This window comes from Octopus sinensis, linkage group LG18 (genome assembly GCF_006345805.1).
Source record: "Octopus sinensis linkage group LG18, ASM634580v1, whole genome shotgun sequence".
NCBI classification, from domain to species: domain Eukaryota; kingdom Metazoa; phylum Mollusca; class Cephalopoda; order Octopoda; family Octopodidae; genus Octopus; species Octopus sinensis.
The window spans coordinates 11,646,534-11,665,654 of record NC_043014.1 but is presented as its reverse complement, the minus strand read 5'-3'; the positions used below and the strand labels follow the sequence as shown (position 1 = coordinate 11,665,654).

General features: G+C 40.2%; 1 protein-coding gene across 2 annotated transcripts in view; it reads left to right on the top strand.

Annotated features, from left to right (window-relative positions):
- The window catches only part of LOC115221427 (protocadherin-11 X-linked), a 65,101-nt gene that overhangs the window by 21,140 nt on the left and 24,840 nt on the right, over positions 1 to 19,121 (top strand). For both annotated transcript variants that reach the window (XM_036510714.1, XM_036510715.1), the window contains exon 2: positions 10,736 to 13,453. In XM_036510714.1, coding sequence (XP_036366607.1) covers positions 10,763 to 13,453 — 2,691 coding nt within the window. In that variant the 5' untranslated portion in view covers positions 10,736 to 10,762. The remainder of the gene's footprint in view (positions 1 to 10,735; positions 13,454 to 19,121) is intronic.

The following is a 19,121-nucleotide window of genomic DNA, read 5'->3' as shown; positions in this document are numbered from 1 at the left end:
AGTTTCTATGTGTGTGTGCGTGTGTGTGTAATAGTTAACTTTTTGGCTCAAAAAGCAAAAAGCAAGGGCATGTAGGGGGACATGGAGTTAAGTACAGGGAGGGTGTTCATGCAAAGAGTTCAGGCCATTTCTGATCAAGAGAGACTTTGAACCGAGCGGTCGTCGACATCTTCACTATCTCGTCCTGCAGCTTATTCCACGGATCCGCAACCCGGACGGAGAAAGCCCCTCTCCTTCGATTGAGATGAAATCGTCGCAGAGGTTCGATATGTGGAGGCGGTGGGATGTATTAAGGGAGACAGATAAAATAAGGAAAAAAGATACAACGGAAAATTGTCTCGTATCGTCGGATGGGATGCTGAATGTCTTTAGGTATAGAGGTAGTATGATGGGGTGCTGAAAAGTTCCTGGCTTTGAGAGTATTGCGAAAGGCCTGGTTGGAGGCTCAACCTTCCGAGTTTTCTCATAGGGCTTTGAAAAACTGAAGGGCCGCTGCAATAAGTGAGTGGATCTGAGAGGACAATATGTTGAATAAAATCATAAATTAACTGACGATCGTCCCGTATTTTCTTTTACCGAAAGCCAGAGACTTTTTAGTACCCCCTCGTGTATTTCGCCCAAGGCATGCAAGGAGCCGTGCAGACCGGCAGCGATTGCTGATATAAAGTGTACTTGGTTGTGTGGTTAAGCAGCTCTCTTTGCGGCTTAATGATTTCAGGTTCAGTCCTGCTGCACAGTGCCTCATGTAAATGTCCTTACTATAGCTCTAGATCGACCAAAGCTTTGTGAGAGAATTTGCTAGGCGGAAACTGAAAGAAGCCCGTCGCGCGCGCGCGCGTGTGTGTTTGTCCCCCACCCACCGCTTGGCAACCGGTGTTGTCCCCGTGACTTATTGATTCGGTAAAGGAAATCGATAGAATAAATGTCAGACTGACAATAATAAGTCCTGGAGTCAATTTGGGTGTGAGGTGTCTGGCCAAAACTCTTCAAGGTTATGCCCCAGCTTGGCCGTTTCGTTTTATAGCAGCCCCAACTTCTCCCTGGCCAGTTCTCTTGCCTCCACCATTACTTTGGGGCCGCTTAAGGTCATACGTTCTTTATTTGCATCATCTTCAGGTACGGCATTAGTTTTTTCCGTTTTAGTGTTTTACGTATCTTGGGATAAATTCGTTGCAGGTTTCTTTATTCGCGCTTGGCTCGGACATACCACATCTCTAAGATTGTCTGGAAGGCTGAGAGGGTGCTAGCATCACCCAGTAAGACCTTTGTCAGCCGCTCTCCAGCTATCTATTCAATGGTACGTCCACACTTGGAATTTGCATCACCAGTCTGGAACCTCTATCTTGCTCAGCATATAAATCTCCTGGGTCAGAAGCGTGCGACCAAACGAATACTCACCGTCAGACATCTACCATACACTGAACGTTTTGCTTCCCTGGGCATGGATACATTGAAGCTCAGACGTCTGGCAACTGACTTGGTATGAACCCACAAGATTATCCACCATCTTTCCAACGACATCCTTGGGGGTATTTTTGAATTCCATATGACAAACACTCGCAGACATGCTTATAAAATTTTTAAAAAAACGATACAGCACCCATTTTTTCACGCTCAGAATTGCTGAAGCGTGGAATAAACTATCGCATCAGTTGTTAGCTGTCGAGACACTACATCCTTCAAAACTTCCATGCTTCCTGGAATCCGCCAACAGTACACCTGGTGGCCTTTTTTTCCAGTGCACCTGAGCACTGTATACAATACTTTCCTTCATTATTCACGCTGCTTCGAATAATCCAATAGATTTATGTATGTATGTATGTATGTATGTATGTACGTATGTATGTATGTATGTATGTATGTATGTATGTATGTATGTATGTATGTATGTACGTACGTATGTATGTATGTACGTATGTACGTATGTATGATGTATGTATGTATGTGTGTGTGTATGTACGTATGTACGTATGTATGTATGATATATGTATGTATGTATGTATGTATGTAGTACGTATGTATGTATGTATGTATGTATGATGTATGCATGTACGTATGTATGATGTATGTATGTATGTATGTATGTATGTATGTATGTATGATGTATGTATGTATGATGTATGTATGTATGCATGTATGTATGTACGTATGTATGTATGTATGTATGATGTATGTATGTATGTATGTATGCATGTACGTATGTACGTATGTATGTATGATGTATGTATGTATGTATGTATGATGTATGATGTATGTATGTATGTATGATGTATGTATGTACGTATGTATGATGTATGTATGACGTATGTATGTATGTATGTACGTACGTATGTATGTATGTATGTATGTCCGTATGTACGTATGTATGTATGATGTATGTATGCATGTATGTATGTATGTATGTACGTATGTATGTATGTATGTATGTACGTACGTATGTATGTAAGTACGTATGTACGTATGTATGTATGTATGTATGATGTATGTATGTATGTACGTATGTATGTATGATGTATGTATGTATGTATGTACGTACGTATGTATGTATGTACGTATGTACGTATGTATGATGTATGTATGTATGTGTGTGTGTATGTACGTATGTACGTATGTATGATGTATGTATGTATGTATGTATGTATGATGTATGTATGTACGTATGTATGATGTATGTATGATGTATGTATGTATGTATGTACGTACGTATGTATGTATGTATGTATGTATGTCCGTATGTACGTATGTATGTATGATGTATGTATGCATGTATGTATGTATGTACGTATGTATGTATGTATGTATGTATGTACGTATGTATGTATGTATGATGTATGTATGTATGTACGTATGTATGTATGTATGTATGATGTATGTATATATGTATGTATGTATGTATGATGTATGTATGTATGTATGTGTGTATGTATGATGTATGTATGATGTATGTATTATGTGTGTATGTATGATGTATGTATGTACGTATGCGTATGTATGTATGTATGTATGTATGTATGTATGGCTTCTCAAAGACATAAGAACGAACATTTTCGTTCTTTATTTTCTTTGTAATTGTGCCAATGATCTATCGAAGCCATTGATCTATCGAAGCTATTGATCTATCGAAGCCATATCTCTCTAGTGCTCCTGCAATCATATTATCGTGTGGAATGCCTTCGATTGATTTCCATCCATTAAGTTCAAATATATTGAATAATTTTCTTGAATAATTGGTTTTTCAAAATTTCACCTTCGTAGGCGTCCATCAGATTATAAAGGAATGTTTTTCTTTTTGTAGAAAAAACAAACCAAAAGCTATTTCGGATGAAAGTTGAATTGTTAAGATAATTAATTTGCTTAATTATTCTTGCTTAATTATCAACCAAATGAGATAAGATAATGAAGAGAGATAAGTAAAAGGAAATGAAATATAAAAGAAAGGCGGCACATAAATTTTGCTTGCTTTAGGTTTGTATCTAAAAAATATTAAAATATTTCGTATCACTTTGCGAATAAACTTTCGAAGATTGGTGCAAACTTTGTGGGTGTTCTTCCGTTAAGATTAAACGTTACTAAGTTTATTCTGTTGTGTCTGGGGAGAGTCATTTTCTTTTTGTGCCTTATAAAAACGAAATTACGAACTCTTTACTCTCTTTAACTTGTTTCAGTCATTTGACTGCGGCCATGCCGGAACACCGCCTTTAGTCGAGCAAATCGACCCCGGGACTTATTCTTTGTAAGCCCAGTACTTATTCTATCGGTGTCTTTTGCCGAACCGCTAAGTGACGGGGACATAAACACACCAGCATCGGTTGTCAAGCAATGCTAGGGGGACAAACACAGACTCACAAACACACAAACACAACACCACACACACACACACACACACACACAACATATATATATATATGATATAGATATATATATAATACTATTATATATATATATACGACAGGCTTCTTTCAGTTTCGTCTGGCAAATCCACTCACAAGGCATTGGTCGGCCCGAGGCTATAGTAGAAGACACTTGCCCAAAGTGCCACGCAGTGGGACTGAACCCGGAACCATGTGGTTAGTAAGCAAGCTACTTACCACACAGCCACTCCTGCGCCTAAGTTAACTTTTTTTTTTGTAGTGTAAAGGATAAAATTTCTCTAACCTTAACCTCTAGAAATGACTTCGAAGTGAACCCCTCAATTCCCCACTTGAACTTACTCTCACTACACCAACTAGTAGCCAGGAGTTGAGTACCCAGAGACTCCAATTGCGCATGTCCGTCGTAGCCCTTCAGGCTAAATAAGGTCTCTTCTTATTTCTGTATTGCCCACAAGGGGCTAAACATACAGGAGACAAACAAGGACAGACAAACGGATTAAGTCGATTATATCGATCCCAGTGCGTAACTGGTACTTATTTAATCGACCCCGAAAGGAAGAAAGGCAAAGTCGACCTCGGCGAAATTTGAACTCAGAACGTAACGGCAGACGAAATACCTATTTCTTTACTATCCACAAGGGGCTAAACACAGAGGTGACAAACAAGGACAGACAAACGGATTAAGTCGATTATATTATCGACCCCAGTGCGAAACTGGTACTTAGTTTATCGACACCGAAAGGATGAAAGGCAAGTCGACCTCGGCGGAATTTGAACTCAGAACGTAACGGCAGACGAATTACGGCTACGCATTTCGCCCGGCGTGCTAACGTTTCTGCCAGCTCGCCGCCTTTATAAGGTCTCTTCTGTTTACCCCTTTCTCACCAGACCTTTCTTCTCCTTTCGTTTCCTTCTCCTTTCGTTTGGTTGCTCCCTTCCGCTCGCCAAACACATTTGGACATACCGATACACTCATTCCATTTCGTAGTCCTCCGTCCAACTAAGTATATGCTACTCCTTTTTGGTGGTGGTGTTGGCATCACCTCCTCCTTGTCCTTCGACGTCTGAGGAGCTGACGACCCTACGGACGTCGAGAATGTGATGCGGGTTTCCGTCAACTGACACATTGTTTCGAAAGTTCACTTCCGTAACCCTTCTCCCACCCTCAACACTCCATTTAATCGTGCACTACGCACCGGGTGGCTTCACCCAAACCTCGTCCCAGATCTGAACAGATGCGGATGGTCCCTCTTCCTCGAAACTCGGCATTACTGTGCTCAAGTATTTCCATTCATGTCTGAACACTGTTCTTTGGGGACCGACTCTTTATTTTGTCCTGTCCTGGTCAACATGTTCCAGAAAACTGCTTCAAAGGGGAAGACTCGGCTCCTTTCGGCCATAACCTTGATTGTCTGATTATGTCTTTTCACAATCCCATTTCCCCCAGGCCTATATGCTGCTCTGAAGAAGAGTCTGACGTTCACTCAGCAACCTCAAATGAAACGCGTTTAGTACCCCTGCAGTTCAACCACAGTCCCTATCCTGATTTTCTCTCCATATTGCCATCCATGCTTGTCCACAGTGGAGGCGCAATGGCCCAGTGGTTAGGGCAGCGGACTCGCGGTCGGAGGATCGCGGTTTCGATTCCAAGACCGGGCGTTGTGTGTGTTTATTGAGCGAAAACACCTAAAAGCTCCACGAGGCTCTGACAGAGGGTGGTGACGTCCCCTGTTGTACTTTTCGCCCCAACTTTCTCTCACTCTTTCTTCCTGTTTCTTGAGTAACGCTGCGATGGACTGGCATCTCGTCCAGGGGGGGGGGGGCATACGCCATAGAAACCGGGAAACCCGGCCCATGAGCCTGGCTAGGCTTGAAAAAGACGATGAAATATATTATATATATATATATATATATATATATATATATATATAATATATATATTAAATATTACGGAGATGTAATGCATAGCACGTGACCTGATCAGAGATCGTGTGCTGGAACGAAAACAATTCAGCGTGGAGGTGTTTATAAGCCATTTAAGAAAACACACAAAAACCGTTAGATTCACTTCAAAGCGACGAAAATATTTGACAAATTAAATTTAAATGTTGAAGTGAATCTAAGGGTTTTGTGTGTTCTTAAATGGCTTATAAACACCTTCCACGCTGCAATTGTATACATACATACATACATACATACATACATACATACATACATACATACATTATACATATATATCTATTATATATATATAATATTATATATATATATATATATATATATATATATACTCTTTTACTGTTTTACTTGTTTCAGTCATTTGACTGCGGCCATGCTGGAGCACCGCCTTAGTCGAGCAAATCGACCCGGGACTTATTTCTTTGTAAGCCCAGTACTTATTCTATCGGTCTCTTTGCCGAACCGCTAAGTGACGGGACCGTAAACACACAGCATCGGTTGTCAAGCAATGCTAGGGGGACAAAACACACACCACACACATATATATATATACATATATACGACAGGCTCTTTCAGTTTCCGTCTACCAAATCCACTCACAAGGCATTGGTCGGCCCGGGGCTATAGCAGAAGACACTTGCCCAAGATGCACGCAGTGGGACTGAACCCGGAACATGTGGTTGGTTAGCAAGCTACTACCACACAGCCACTCCTGCGCCTATATATATATATATTTATTGTGTATTATATTATATTATATTATTATATTATTCTATATTTCTATTTTATATAAACGCGAAACAACACCACGGAGAAATCGACGCAAGCTTAAATGATAAACCGCGATAGGTGAACCGCGATAGGTGAACCGCGATAGGTGAACCACCATATGGCAAGGGATATCTCCTAGATACATTCAACTCTGTATCTATCCAATTTCACTATCTCTTATGCTCTTTCTAATCGACTTCACCCCTACTGTGTGTGTGCTTATAACTGTCCGTATTAGCTACACGTTGTTCTGCTTTAACTAACACTATCGTTAACTGAACAACCATCTGGTTTTTCCTTGTTGCTTTCCTTGTCTTTTTTTATTCTCTCCCTTGCCACCCTCTCTCTATTCTTCTTAGCTTCTGTGCATTTCTCTTCCTTCTACTTTCTCACGTGACTGCTATCCCTCCCACCCCTGCAGTAAGCTCTTGTAATCATTTATTTATTTATTTATTTATTATTGTATATTTATTTGTTCACTTTGATTTTTTTTTTGCGTTTATTTTGTACTTATTGTTTGTGCTACTCATTCACCCTTTTATAAATTTATATATGTGTATATATATATATTTTTTTTTTAATCTTCGTCGCTTGCAACGTTTATCAGTAACTCTCAATTCATGAAAGGACCTTTCCCACTCTCTAATTTTTATGTCTGTTTCTGAAAAGTGTGTGTGTATGGGTGTGTGTGTGTGTGTGTTTGTAAATGTATACAAACACATACATACATACACACACACACACATATATATATATATATATATATATATACAAATAATACACCTATATAGAGAGAAACATGTACAACGTACACATACACACACACACACACACAAACACACATACACACATTTATATACATGGGGGATATCCATGCGTTAACATATATATAGATATATATACATGTATGTATGTATGCATATGTGTGTGCGTGTGTAGATAGATATATACATATATGTATTTATCTATCTATCTATATATAAATATGTTTACAATTGAATAGGTATGTCTTTGTGTGTGTGTGTGTATGTATGTATGTATATACGTATGTTTATCTGTATAGATGTATGTATATATACATGTATCATATATGTGTGTGTGTGTGTGTGTATATGTATGTATACATATACTGATGTGTAGATATATATATATATATATATATATATATATATATATATATATAATTATATATATATAATATAATATATATATATATAATAATACATATATAAATATACACACACACACAAACAAACATGTATACACAGACACACACATACAAACAAACATCTCCCTCCCGATACCCCAATCTCCCCGAGATTGATAAAATAGTTCCACCCAGGCACCGGGGTCCGTCTGATCGACTTGCCCCTCTCCCTAAATTTTCTTGCCTTGTTCAAAAATTAGAAAGAATTATTCCTGCTATCTTCACCTCCTTCCAGCAACCACCGTATCAACCCAATAACAAATAAATTGGCAGCTTCACTGACAACTTTATTTGTTATCAACAGCAGTGGTTCTCAGGCGGGGTTCACGGGACCCTTGAGGGTACGCATAAGATTTTGGGGTTAAAATTTATGTACAGTAAAATGGAGGGGCGTGGTTTAGTGGTTAGGGTGTCAGCACCATGATCGTAAGATTGTGGTTTCGATTCCTGGACCGGGCGACGCGTTGTGTTCTTGAGCAAAACACTTCATTTCACGTTGCTCCAGTCCACTCAGCTGGCAAAAATGAGTAACGCTGCGATGGACTGGCATCCCGTCCAGGTGGGGAACACATACGCCATTGAAACCGGGAAACTGGGCCCATGAACCTGGCTAGGCTTTAAAAGGGCGCATTTATTTTTTATTAAAATGGAGAAGAATTCTGCTTTAAAGCACCCCATATAACACTCTTTCTCGTTTACTCTCTTTTACTTGTTTCAGTCATTTGACTGCGACCATGCTGGAGCACCGCCTTTAGTCGAGCAAATCGACTCCAGAACTTATTCTTTGTAAGCCAAGTACTTATTCTATCGGTGTCTTTTGCCGAACCGCTAAGTCACAGGGACGTAAACACACCAGCATCGGTTGTCAAGTGATATTAGGGGGAGGGGACAAACATAGATACACAAACATATACACACACGTACACATACACACCACACACACACACACATATTATATATATATCTATATATATATAATATTATATATATCATATTTATATTTTATTATATATATACATATAACGACGAGCTTCTTTTAGTTTCCGTCTACCAAATCCACTCACAAGGCTTTGGTCGGCCCAAGGCTATAGTGGAAGACACTTGCTCAAGGTGCCACGCAGTGGGACTGAACCCGGAAGCATGTGGTTGGTAAGCAAGCTACTTACGACAAAGCCACTCCTCTCGTAACTGTTTATTATTATTTTGGGGGGATTTTCAGAAATATTTTGGGAATTTATGTTCTACATACGGGAATTCGTACTCTTCTCTTGTTCTTTTATTCTCTTACGAGTTTCAGTCATTTGACTGCGGCCATACTGGAGCACCGCCTTGAAGGGCTTTAAGTCGAACAAGTCGACCCGAGGACTTATACCTTAAGCCCAGTACTTATTTCATCGGCCTCTTTTGCCGAACTGTTATGTTACGGGAACGTAAACACACCAGCACCGGTTGTCAAGTGGTGATGGGGGACAAACAGAAACAAAGACACACACACATGGATATATACGTGTGTGTGTGTGTGTGTGTGTGTACGACGGGCTTTCAATTTCCGTCGGCCCGACGCTACAGTAGAAGATTGTCCAAGATGCCTGGCAGGGGGACTGAACCTGGAACCATGTGGTTGGGAAGCAAGTTTCTTACTACACAGCCACGCCTGCGCCTATAGATTGCATTTAAAAAAATAAATTGTGTGTGATTTGAGGGCGATTTAGCTATTGTTTTTAGCGTATCTCACGACCACCTGATATCTTCTTCGTTTCTTTATCACTCTGACATGTATTTCTTTTTCTTAATATTTCTCTTCCCGTAAACACATTTAATAGAATGATTATGCACCCAAGGGTGGTCCATTGCTGAGATTTAAGCAAAAAAAAAAAATTCGGAGTACCCGTATTTTAAACTCTGACTAAAAACATAAAACTTTTATGGAGATGGAGGAGTTAAAATGTTTGTTTTAAATTGTTCTAATCGTATGAATTCCCGTGTGTAGAACACACATTCGCCAAAAATTTCTGTAAATTCCCAAAGCTAAAAAAAAGTTATGAGAGGTTATATGGGGTGATGAAACCAGAATTCCGCCAACATTCGTTATACTTCTAAAGTACACAAAATATTTTAACAATTCTTTTTAAAAGTAATTTCTAATAATATTTTATTATAAAAATTTAAAGGCTTTCTTTAAATCGAATGACTATGGAGATCAACTCGAACAGAACAGGAATCAACGGGGTCCATAGATAATTTTTAACAAATGGCTGAGAACCACTGATCAACGAGTTATAACCTTAGAGTTTGAACTGTGGTTTGTTATTAGATATTGCATTGAGTATGATACACAGTTACTCTTACTCTTTACTCTTTTACTTGTTTCAGTCATTTGACTGTGGCCTTGCTGGAGCACTGCCTTTAGTCGAGCAAATCGACCCCAGGACATATTCTTTGTAAGCCTAGTACTTATTCTATCAGGCTCTTTTGCCGAACCGCTAAGTTACGGGGACGTAAACACACCAGCATCTGTTTTCAAGCGATGTTGGCGGGGACAAACACAGACACACAAACATATACACACAAACACACTCACACACACACACACACACACACACACACACACCACACACACACACATATATATAATATATATATATATATGACGGGCTTCTTTCAGTTTCCGTCTAACAAATCCGCTCACAAGGCTTTGGTCGGCCCGAGGCTATAGTAGAAGACACTTGCCCAAGGTGGCACGCAGTGGGACTGAACCCGGAACCATGTGGTCGGTAAGCAAGCTACTTACCACACAGCCTCTCCCGCGCCTATATATTTTAATTAGTTTGTAGTTTCAATTTTTTTCCCTTATCATATTTTATATGTTTATGTGTTTTCTTATAGAATATTCTTTAAAACTGAATATTTTTTCTTATTTTTATAGGTTTGCTGTTAAAGTATCGAAGCGAATATGTTAAATTCGTGGTCGCTGGTATTTATGGTGTTATTAACAGCATCGAACTGTGAAGATCTCACGTATACGGTAATGGAAGGTGAAAAACCAGGAACTTACCTTGGAAATATAGCTTTTGATACGAGTCTCATGAAAAATGTTGGGACAGAGGAAAGGAATCTGAGATTTATTCTACTAAAACCAGCACATTCCACTGAACATCAACAACTGTTTAAGATTAATGAAAAAACTGGTAAATTCTACACGGCACAAGTGATTGATGCGGAAGCAGTTTGTACCCAAGGGTCAGAATGTTTCCAGATAGTTGATGTCATTGTTCAAGACGGGGAAGCTCTCTTGAAAATATTGAAAATTAAAATTGTCATCGAAGATATCAACGATAACAAACCGATATTTCCTCGTAGAAATATAAATTTATATTTTTCTGAAGGTGGTAGCGGAATGAGAAAATCAATTCCAAACGCTGTCGACCAAGATGTTAGCGAAAAAAATTCTAAGATAAGTTATCATCTTCAATCAAAGAACAATGAAACGTTTTCATTGATTGTCACAGAGCGAATTGATGGAACATCAAAATTAAGCATCAACGTCAACAAAAAACTTGACCGAGAAGTACGAAGCAGTTATGTTTTAGAAATCATTGCACAAGATGGCGGCCAACCGCCTTTACAGACGCATTTGAATGTTAATATTTCAGTGACTGATGTAAATGATAATGCACCAGTATTCATGCAAGATGTATATAATGTGACAATCAAAAATGAGTTAAGTGAACAGACACCCATAATCACGGTGTCTGCAACTGATGCAGATAAAGATGAAAATGGCAAAGTGTCTTATCGATTTAGTTCAAGAACATCAGAAATAACGCTTTCTCATTTTCAATTGAATGGAACAACTGGAGAAATATTCTTCCGTCGGATATTTTCTTCAAGTGAAAAATATATGCATTTGTTTATCGAAGCTTACGATGGAGCCAACCCGCCTTTAAGTGTAATAGGAATGGTACAAGTTAACATACAATACACAACGAACAATCCACCGGAAATACGGATTAATTTTGTATCTTCTGTAGCACCAAACACTGCGATAGTCAGCGAGGATATAAATGAAGGCAGTTTTATTGCTTACGTTCAAGTTTTTGATCACGATGTAGGAAATAACGGACAAGTCAGTTGTAACTTAAGACACGATCATTTCCAACTACAGAGCCTCGGATCAACAGGATATAAAGTTATCGTAAAGAAAAGAATTGATAGAGAAAAAAAAGATAACTTTAACGTCACTGTCACATGTCAAGATAAAGGAATCCCAGCCCTGTTCACAGATTATTCCTTCTTAATTGAAGTATCAGATGTCAACGATAATGCGCCATTATTTGAAAAGTCCTCATACACCGCTTCCTTCTTTGAAAATAATGTTATAGGTTTATCAATTGTGAAGGTGTCGGCATATGATAAGGACAAACGGCAAAATGCTCAAATTACTTACTTCCTTCAATCTGATTTACCATTTAGCATTGGTAAACTGTCGGGTATTATAAGAGCAAAAACTTCTTTCGATCGAGAAGCGAGTTCTTTTCTTACTTTCCCTGTATTTGCTAAAGATCAGGGAAATCCATCGTTAACTGGCAGTGCTACACTTAAGATATCTATCCTTGATGTTAATGATAAGTCGCCTAAATTCACACAACCAACATTCGAATTTTCAACTTACGAAAACCAACAACCAAATTTTCCTGTTGGGTTTATAAATGCCACCGATGCCGATCAAGGCATAAATAGTCAGCTTACTTATTCATTGATCAGGAACAAAGGCAGTTTTATTCCTTTTCAGATTTCTAACGATGGATTTCTGTCGGTTGTTCAAGTTCTAGATCGCGAACTCCAGCCAGAATATCGCTTCAACGTTTTAGTCAACGACAAAGGTACACCAAGCTTAAACAATACCGTTAATGTCCGCGTAAAAGTCATTGACGAAAACGATAACTCACCAGAGTTCGTATTCCCGAGCGGGAATAATTTTAGCATGACCGTCTATTATCAACGATATACCAATAAAGAAATCAGCATTGTACAGGCGCATGACAATGATGTTGGCAAAAATGCCGTTCTTCGATACAACATCATTGGAGGAAATGAGAAAAAGTTATTCGACATCGATACAATCAAAGGATCCATATATTTTGCCCGTGCAGCAACCGCACAAGACTCTGGCTTGTACAAATTACAACTCATAGTATTCGATTCTGGTGAGCCTGTGAACTCAGCCGAGTCTAATCTTTCCCTGAGCGTTATTGTAAACAACGATACTGCAGCAATCAACAAAGGTTTTGAACCTCACACGGGCATCACGCTTCAGCACAATCTCCTAATTGTTATAGTGCTTACGGTTATCACGGTATCAGTGGCTATTATCGTCATAACCACTATTTGTGTCATTCGACGAAATGACGTTCGGAATGCGACAACGATTCCACAAGTTTCCAATAACAGCGACCATTCGCAGACTTTATCAAAGCAGTTTACTTTCAATTCGGATCCGTCTTTGAGAGTGCCAAAGGGCAATGGTCGACGAAATCGATGTGGATATAACTATTCTACAGTGCCAGAGGATGTTGGTCTTGGATGTAACACTTCAGCGATTTCAGAAAATTCTAATCACTCAACGGGAGTCAATAAAGCACAGGTAAGAATTCAAAACACACACGCACGCACACACACACACACACACACACACACACACACGCACACATACACACACACACGCACACGCACGCACGCACGCACGCACACATACACACGAAGCCACCACTGCCGCCACAGACATACCACAACATACACACACCATCTCCACAACCATCACACACGCACACACACATACACACATACACACTCGAAACCACCACAGACATACCACAACATACACACACCATCTCCACAACCATCACACACGCACACACACATACACACATACACACTCGAAACCACCACAGACATACCACAACATACACACACACACTAAACCACCACAGACATACCACAACATACACACACCATCGCCACCACCACCATCACACACGCACACACACACACACACAAACAAATAAACAAACATATCCATACACACATATTTGTTTAACTTGGAATCACAAGATCCCGAATTCGCAGGTGACACTTTGCCTGGTGTGCAATAAGAAATTCATTCTCCAACAGAATAATAACTCTTGGAATATTCTTATACACCCACACCCATTACCTATTTTCTCTCTCTTCGGTTGCACTGCTTACATATCTCTTTTACTCTTTTACTTGTTTCAGTCATTTGACTGCGGCCATGCTGGAGCACCGCCTTTAGTCAAGCAAATCGATCCCGGGACTTATTCTTTTGTAAGCCCAGTACTTATTCTATCGGTCTCTTTTGCCGAACCGCTAAGTAACGGGGACGTAAACACACCAGCATCGGTTGTCAAGCAATGCTAGGGAGACAAACACAGACACACAAACACATACACACACATACATATATATATATACATATATACGACAGGCTTCTTTCAGTTTCCGTCTACCAAATCCACTCACAAGGCATTGGTCGGCCCGGGGCTATAGCAGAAGACACTTGCCCAAGATGCCACGCAGTGGGACTGAACCCGCAACCATGTGGTTGGTTAGCAAGCTACTTACCACACAGCCACTCCTATAAACGTATTCGTATATGAAACGCTGTAAACCGCAAATGGCTATTGGAGTTTACCTGAATAAAATAGGAATCAATGAGATCCTCGGGTAAAAAAAATGGTTAAGACCCACTAGTCTGTAATGTTAGATTAGTGACCCTGAAAGGTGGTAAAAGTAATTATAGGCGCAGGAGTGGCTGTGTGGTAAGTAGCTTGCTAACCAACCACATGGTTCAGGGTTCAGTTCCACTGCGTGGCACCTTGGGCAAGTGTCTTCTACTATAGCCCCGGGCCGACCAATGCCTTGTGAGTGGATTTGGTAGACGGAAACTGGAAGAAGCCCGTCGTATATATGTATATATATATGTGTGTGTGTGTCTGTGTTTGTCCCCCTAGCATTGCTTGACAACCGATGCTGGTGTGTTTATGTCCCCGTCACTTAGCGGTTCGGCAAAAGAGACCGATAGAATAAGTACTGGGCTTACAAAGAATAAGTCCTTGGGTCTAGTTGCTCGATTAAAGGCGGTGCTCCAGCATGGCCGCAGTCAAATGACTGAAACAAGTGAAAGAGTAAAAGAGTAAAAGAGATATTTATGTGAGGTATTCTTGTATGGTTTGTGATTCTTTTTTCTTCTTTCGCTGTTCTCAATGTCAGACAGGTTGTGTGTTTCCAAAATAGCTATTCTAAGATTTGTCTGAGTTTCCAAATACCTTATTTACTCACCTCACTGAGTTAACAGATATGTTGTTTGTTCCTTCTCGAGCCACGCCTGGCTCATAAGGGCCGCTTTCCCCGGTTTCCTTGGCGTATAGGTTCCCCACCTGGACAGGACGTCGGTCCGTTGCAGGAAAGCTGCAAGATGCAGGAGGAAAGAGTGGGAGAAAGTTGTGGCGAAAGAGTCAGCAGAAGTTCGCCATTACCTTCTGCCGGAGCCGCGTGGAGTTTAGGTGTTTCGCCTGGCTCATAAGGGCCAGTTTCCCAGTTTCCCTGGCGTATAGGTTCCCCACCTGGATGGGACGCCGGTCCGTTGCAGGAAAGCTGCAAGATGCAGGAGGAAAGAGTGGGAGAAAGTTGTGGCGAAAGAGTCAGCAGAAGTTCGCCATTACCTTCTGCTGGAGCCGCGTGGAGCTTAGGTGATTTGCTCATAAACACACACATCGCCCGGTCTGAGATTCGAACCTGCGATCCCTCGACCGCGAGTCCGCTGCTCTAACCACTAGGCCATGTGCCTCCACGAGTTTACAGATATACATCCAATAAATTGTCTGTGTGGTAAGAAGTTTGGCTTCCCAACCATATGGTTCCGGTTTCAGTCCTACTGCGTAGCACCTTGGGCAAGTGCGTTCTGCTTATAGTCTCGGGCTGACCAAAGCTTTGTGAGTGGATTTGGTAGACGGAAACTGAAAGAAGCCCGTCATGTGTGTGTGTGTGTCCCACCACCGCTTGAAACTGGTGTCGGTGTGTTTACGTTCCTGTAACCTAGCGGTTCAGCAAAAAGAAAACCGATAGAATAAACCCAGGATTTAAAAAATAAATAAATACTGGGGTCGATTCGTTCGACTAAAATTCTTCAAGGCGGTGCTCCAGCATGGCCGCAGTCAAATTACTGAAACAAGTAAAAAACAAAAGATAAAAGTGGTACAGGACATTATGAATCACTGCGTATAATGAATATTCGTTGATTGACACTGTCAGTTTAGGCCAGTGAATAGGATAGGAACATGAGAGAGAGAGAGAGAAACTACCACACGGGGTAAAGCAACCGACTCGTACAAATACCGAAACAGCTGTTAAGTTGAATCGACTCGCCTGTAAATAACTGTTTGGCAGCAAAATTTACAGTCTTCCTCTGAAGTTGCTGCCTCAGTCGTAAATAAGTCAGCCATCATCGACTGACCGAACCTTATACTCTTTATAGCAACTCTGTTTCTCTTTATTGGACGTATTAGGTCATGATTCTAGACTGGAAATAGCTGAGAACTATGGTTCGAATCTTAGCCAGGTTGTCGCTACAATATTAACATCATTTAACATCCATTTTCTATGCTGGTATGAGTTGGACGGTTCGGCAGGGCCTGGCCGACCGAGAGCTGCACCAGGCTCCACTTGTTTGGTCTGGGATGGTTTCTACGACTGGATGCCCTTCCTAACATTAAGCCCTTTACAGAATGTACAAAGTGCTTTTTACTGTACTAGAAGATATTGGTGGATAGATAACGCGAGTAGAAAAATAAATGAATGAAACTGTAAGAACTCGTTTCTTGGATTCATAGCCAAGAATCGAAACCGTAACTTAGATTTTCCTACGAGATCTTTATCTTTGTTTCGGCGTTAGTACTCGGAGATTTATGAGGCCACCTCTCAAATTTATTGGCACCTGCCGATACTCACTTCCATTTTGTTTACCACCATGGTCATTCAGTGTTAATTTTGGTTTTTCTGTTAACTTTCTTTCGACAGAAATGTGTTATAAAAGCGGTGAGCTGGCAGAAACGTTAGCACGCCGGGCAAAATGCTTAGCAGTATTTCGTTTGTCTTTACGTTCTGAGTTCAAATTCCGCCGAGATCGACTTTGCCTTTCATCCTTTCGGAGTCGATTAAATAAGTACCAGTTACGCTCTGGGGTCGATGTAATCGACTTAATCCATCTGTCTGTCCTTGTTTGTCCCCTCTGGGTTTAGCCCCTTGTGGGCAGCAAAGAAATAAGAAACGTGTTTAACTGACGAAATGTTGATATATTTTTATGCCTACTGTAAACTATACATTGAAACGATCTCTTGGAACTATAACCATAAGGATTCTTGATATATGCTCAAAGACTTGTATATGCATGTATGTGTTAGTGTGTGCGTGTATATGGATGTGTGAGGGGAATGTCTGGGTGTATGTAATCTATACTATAACAAAGAAATTTATTAGTTTATTAATTAGTTTGGAGTACGTAACTTTTACCAAAACAAAAGGCAATTATCAAAGTCTACTCTATTTAGGAAAATAGCATAAATTCCAATTTTTAATATATTTTTATCAAAATGTGTTTTAGTAGAGGCTTTTATTACTGAAAATTTCAACTTCACTATTCAATCAAAACTAATTTTTATTCACTGCGATATAACTAGCGTCTTTAATATTTCTTCGGCATAACTTCAGAAATGTGCACCCCTTCAATGACTTTTTTTCCTCATATCACGCTTCAGATGGTGAAAATTGCAATTATGTCGGAATTTGAAGTGAAAAACGTCTTCGGAGAAGAGAGAAATGTTTCAGATAATTTACATGTCTTGATTTTGTTTCCTCATAACTTGCAGAAAAACGGATATATTTCAGTGAAATTTTCTACAAATACCTTTCAGATAGTGTAGAGTACAATTATATCAGAATTTTACGTAAAAAAATCTTTTTTTTTTAAATAAAAAATGGGAGGATTAGCAGATATTTCACGTGTGTCGGTTTTATTTCCTCGTACGTTCTGATGATGTAATTTACAATTATGATGGTAAAAAATTACTTTTGACGAGATTTCCTCTCGCTTCCGAAAATTCTCAGAAAGAAATCTTTATAGAAAGGAGAGAACTATGCTAAAGCTAATTATGGGTTTCAAATTTCGGTACAAAACCAGCAATGGATGAAAGGTAAAGTCGACCTCAGCAGAATTTTAACTCAGAACGTAAGGGCGGACGAAATGCCGTTAAGTATTTTGCCCAGTGTGTTAACGATTCGTCAGCTCGCCGCCATATTAGTACTGATTATTATTTTTTTTCGTCCTTTTCAAGCCTAGCCAGGCTCATGGGCCCGGTTTCCCGGTTTCTGTGGCGTATGTGTTCCCCCACCACAGCTGGACGGGATGCCAATCCATCGCAGCGCTACTCAAGAAACAGGAAGAGAGAGTGAGAGAAAGTTGGGGCGAAAAAGTACAACAGGGGTCGTCAACAACCCCCTGCCGGAGCCTCGTGGAGCTTTTATGTGTTTGCGCTCAATAAACACATACAACGCCCGGTCTGGGAATCGAAACCGCGATCCTCCGACCGTGAGTTTGCTGCTCTAACAACTGGGCCATTGCGCCTCTACGATTATTATTATTACTGAATGCAAATTTCTTGCATTATTTTATTGCAGTCTTAATCTCGCTCTCTCTCTTTCTCTCCCTCTCCCTCTTTCTCTTTCTCTCTTTCTCTCTCTTTCTCTCACTCTCTCTCTCTCTCACTCTCTCTCTCTCGCTCTTTCTCTTGCTCTTTCTCTCTTTCTCTCACTCTCTCTCTTTCTCTCTCACTCTCTCTCTCTTTCTCTCTCTCTCACTCTCTCTCTCACTCTCTCTCTCTCACTCTCTCACTCTCTCTCTCTCTCTTTCTCTCTCTCACTCTCTCTTCTTTCTCTCTCTCACTCTCTCTCTCTCCACTCTCTCTCTCTCACTCTCTCACTCTCTCTCTCTCTCTCTCTCTCTTTCTCTCTCTCTCTCTTTCTCTCTCTCACTCTCTCTCTCTTCCTCTCACTCTCTCTCTCTCTTTCTCTTCTTATCTTGCTCTCTCTCTCTCTTAAACAAACTCACAGGTAGCCCATCCTCTACCTCAATATGCTAAAGATAGCAGATATCACGTATGTTTCAAAAGTAATTGCTTGTTCAACATAATTGTAATCTACATCATCAAAAAGTTTGAAGAAACAAAATCGAGATGCGT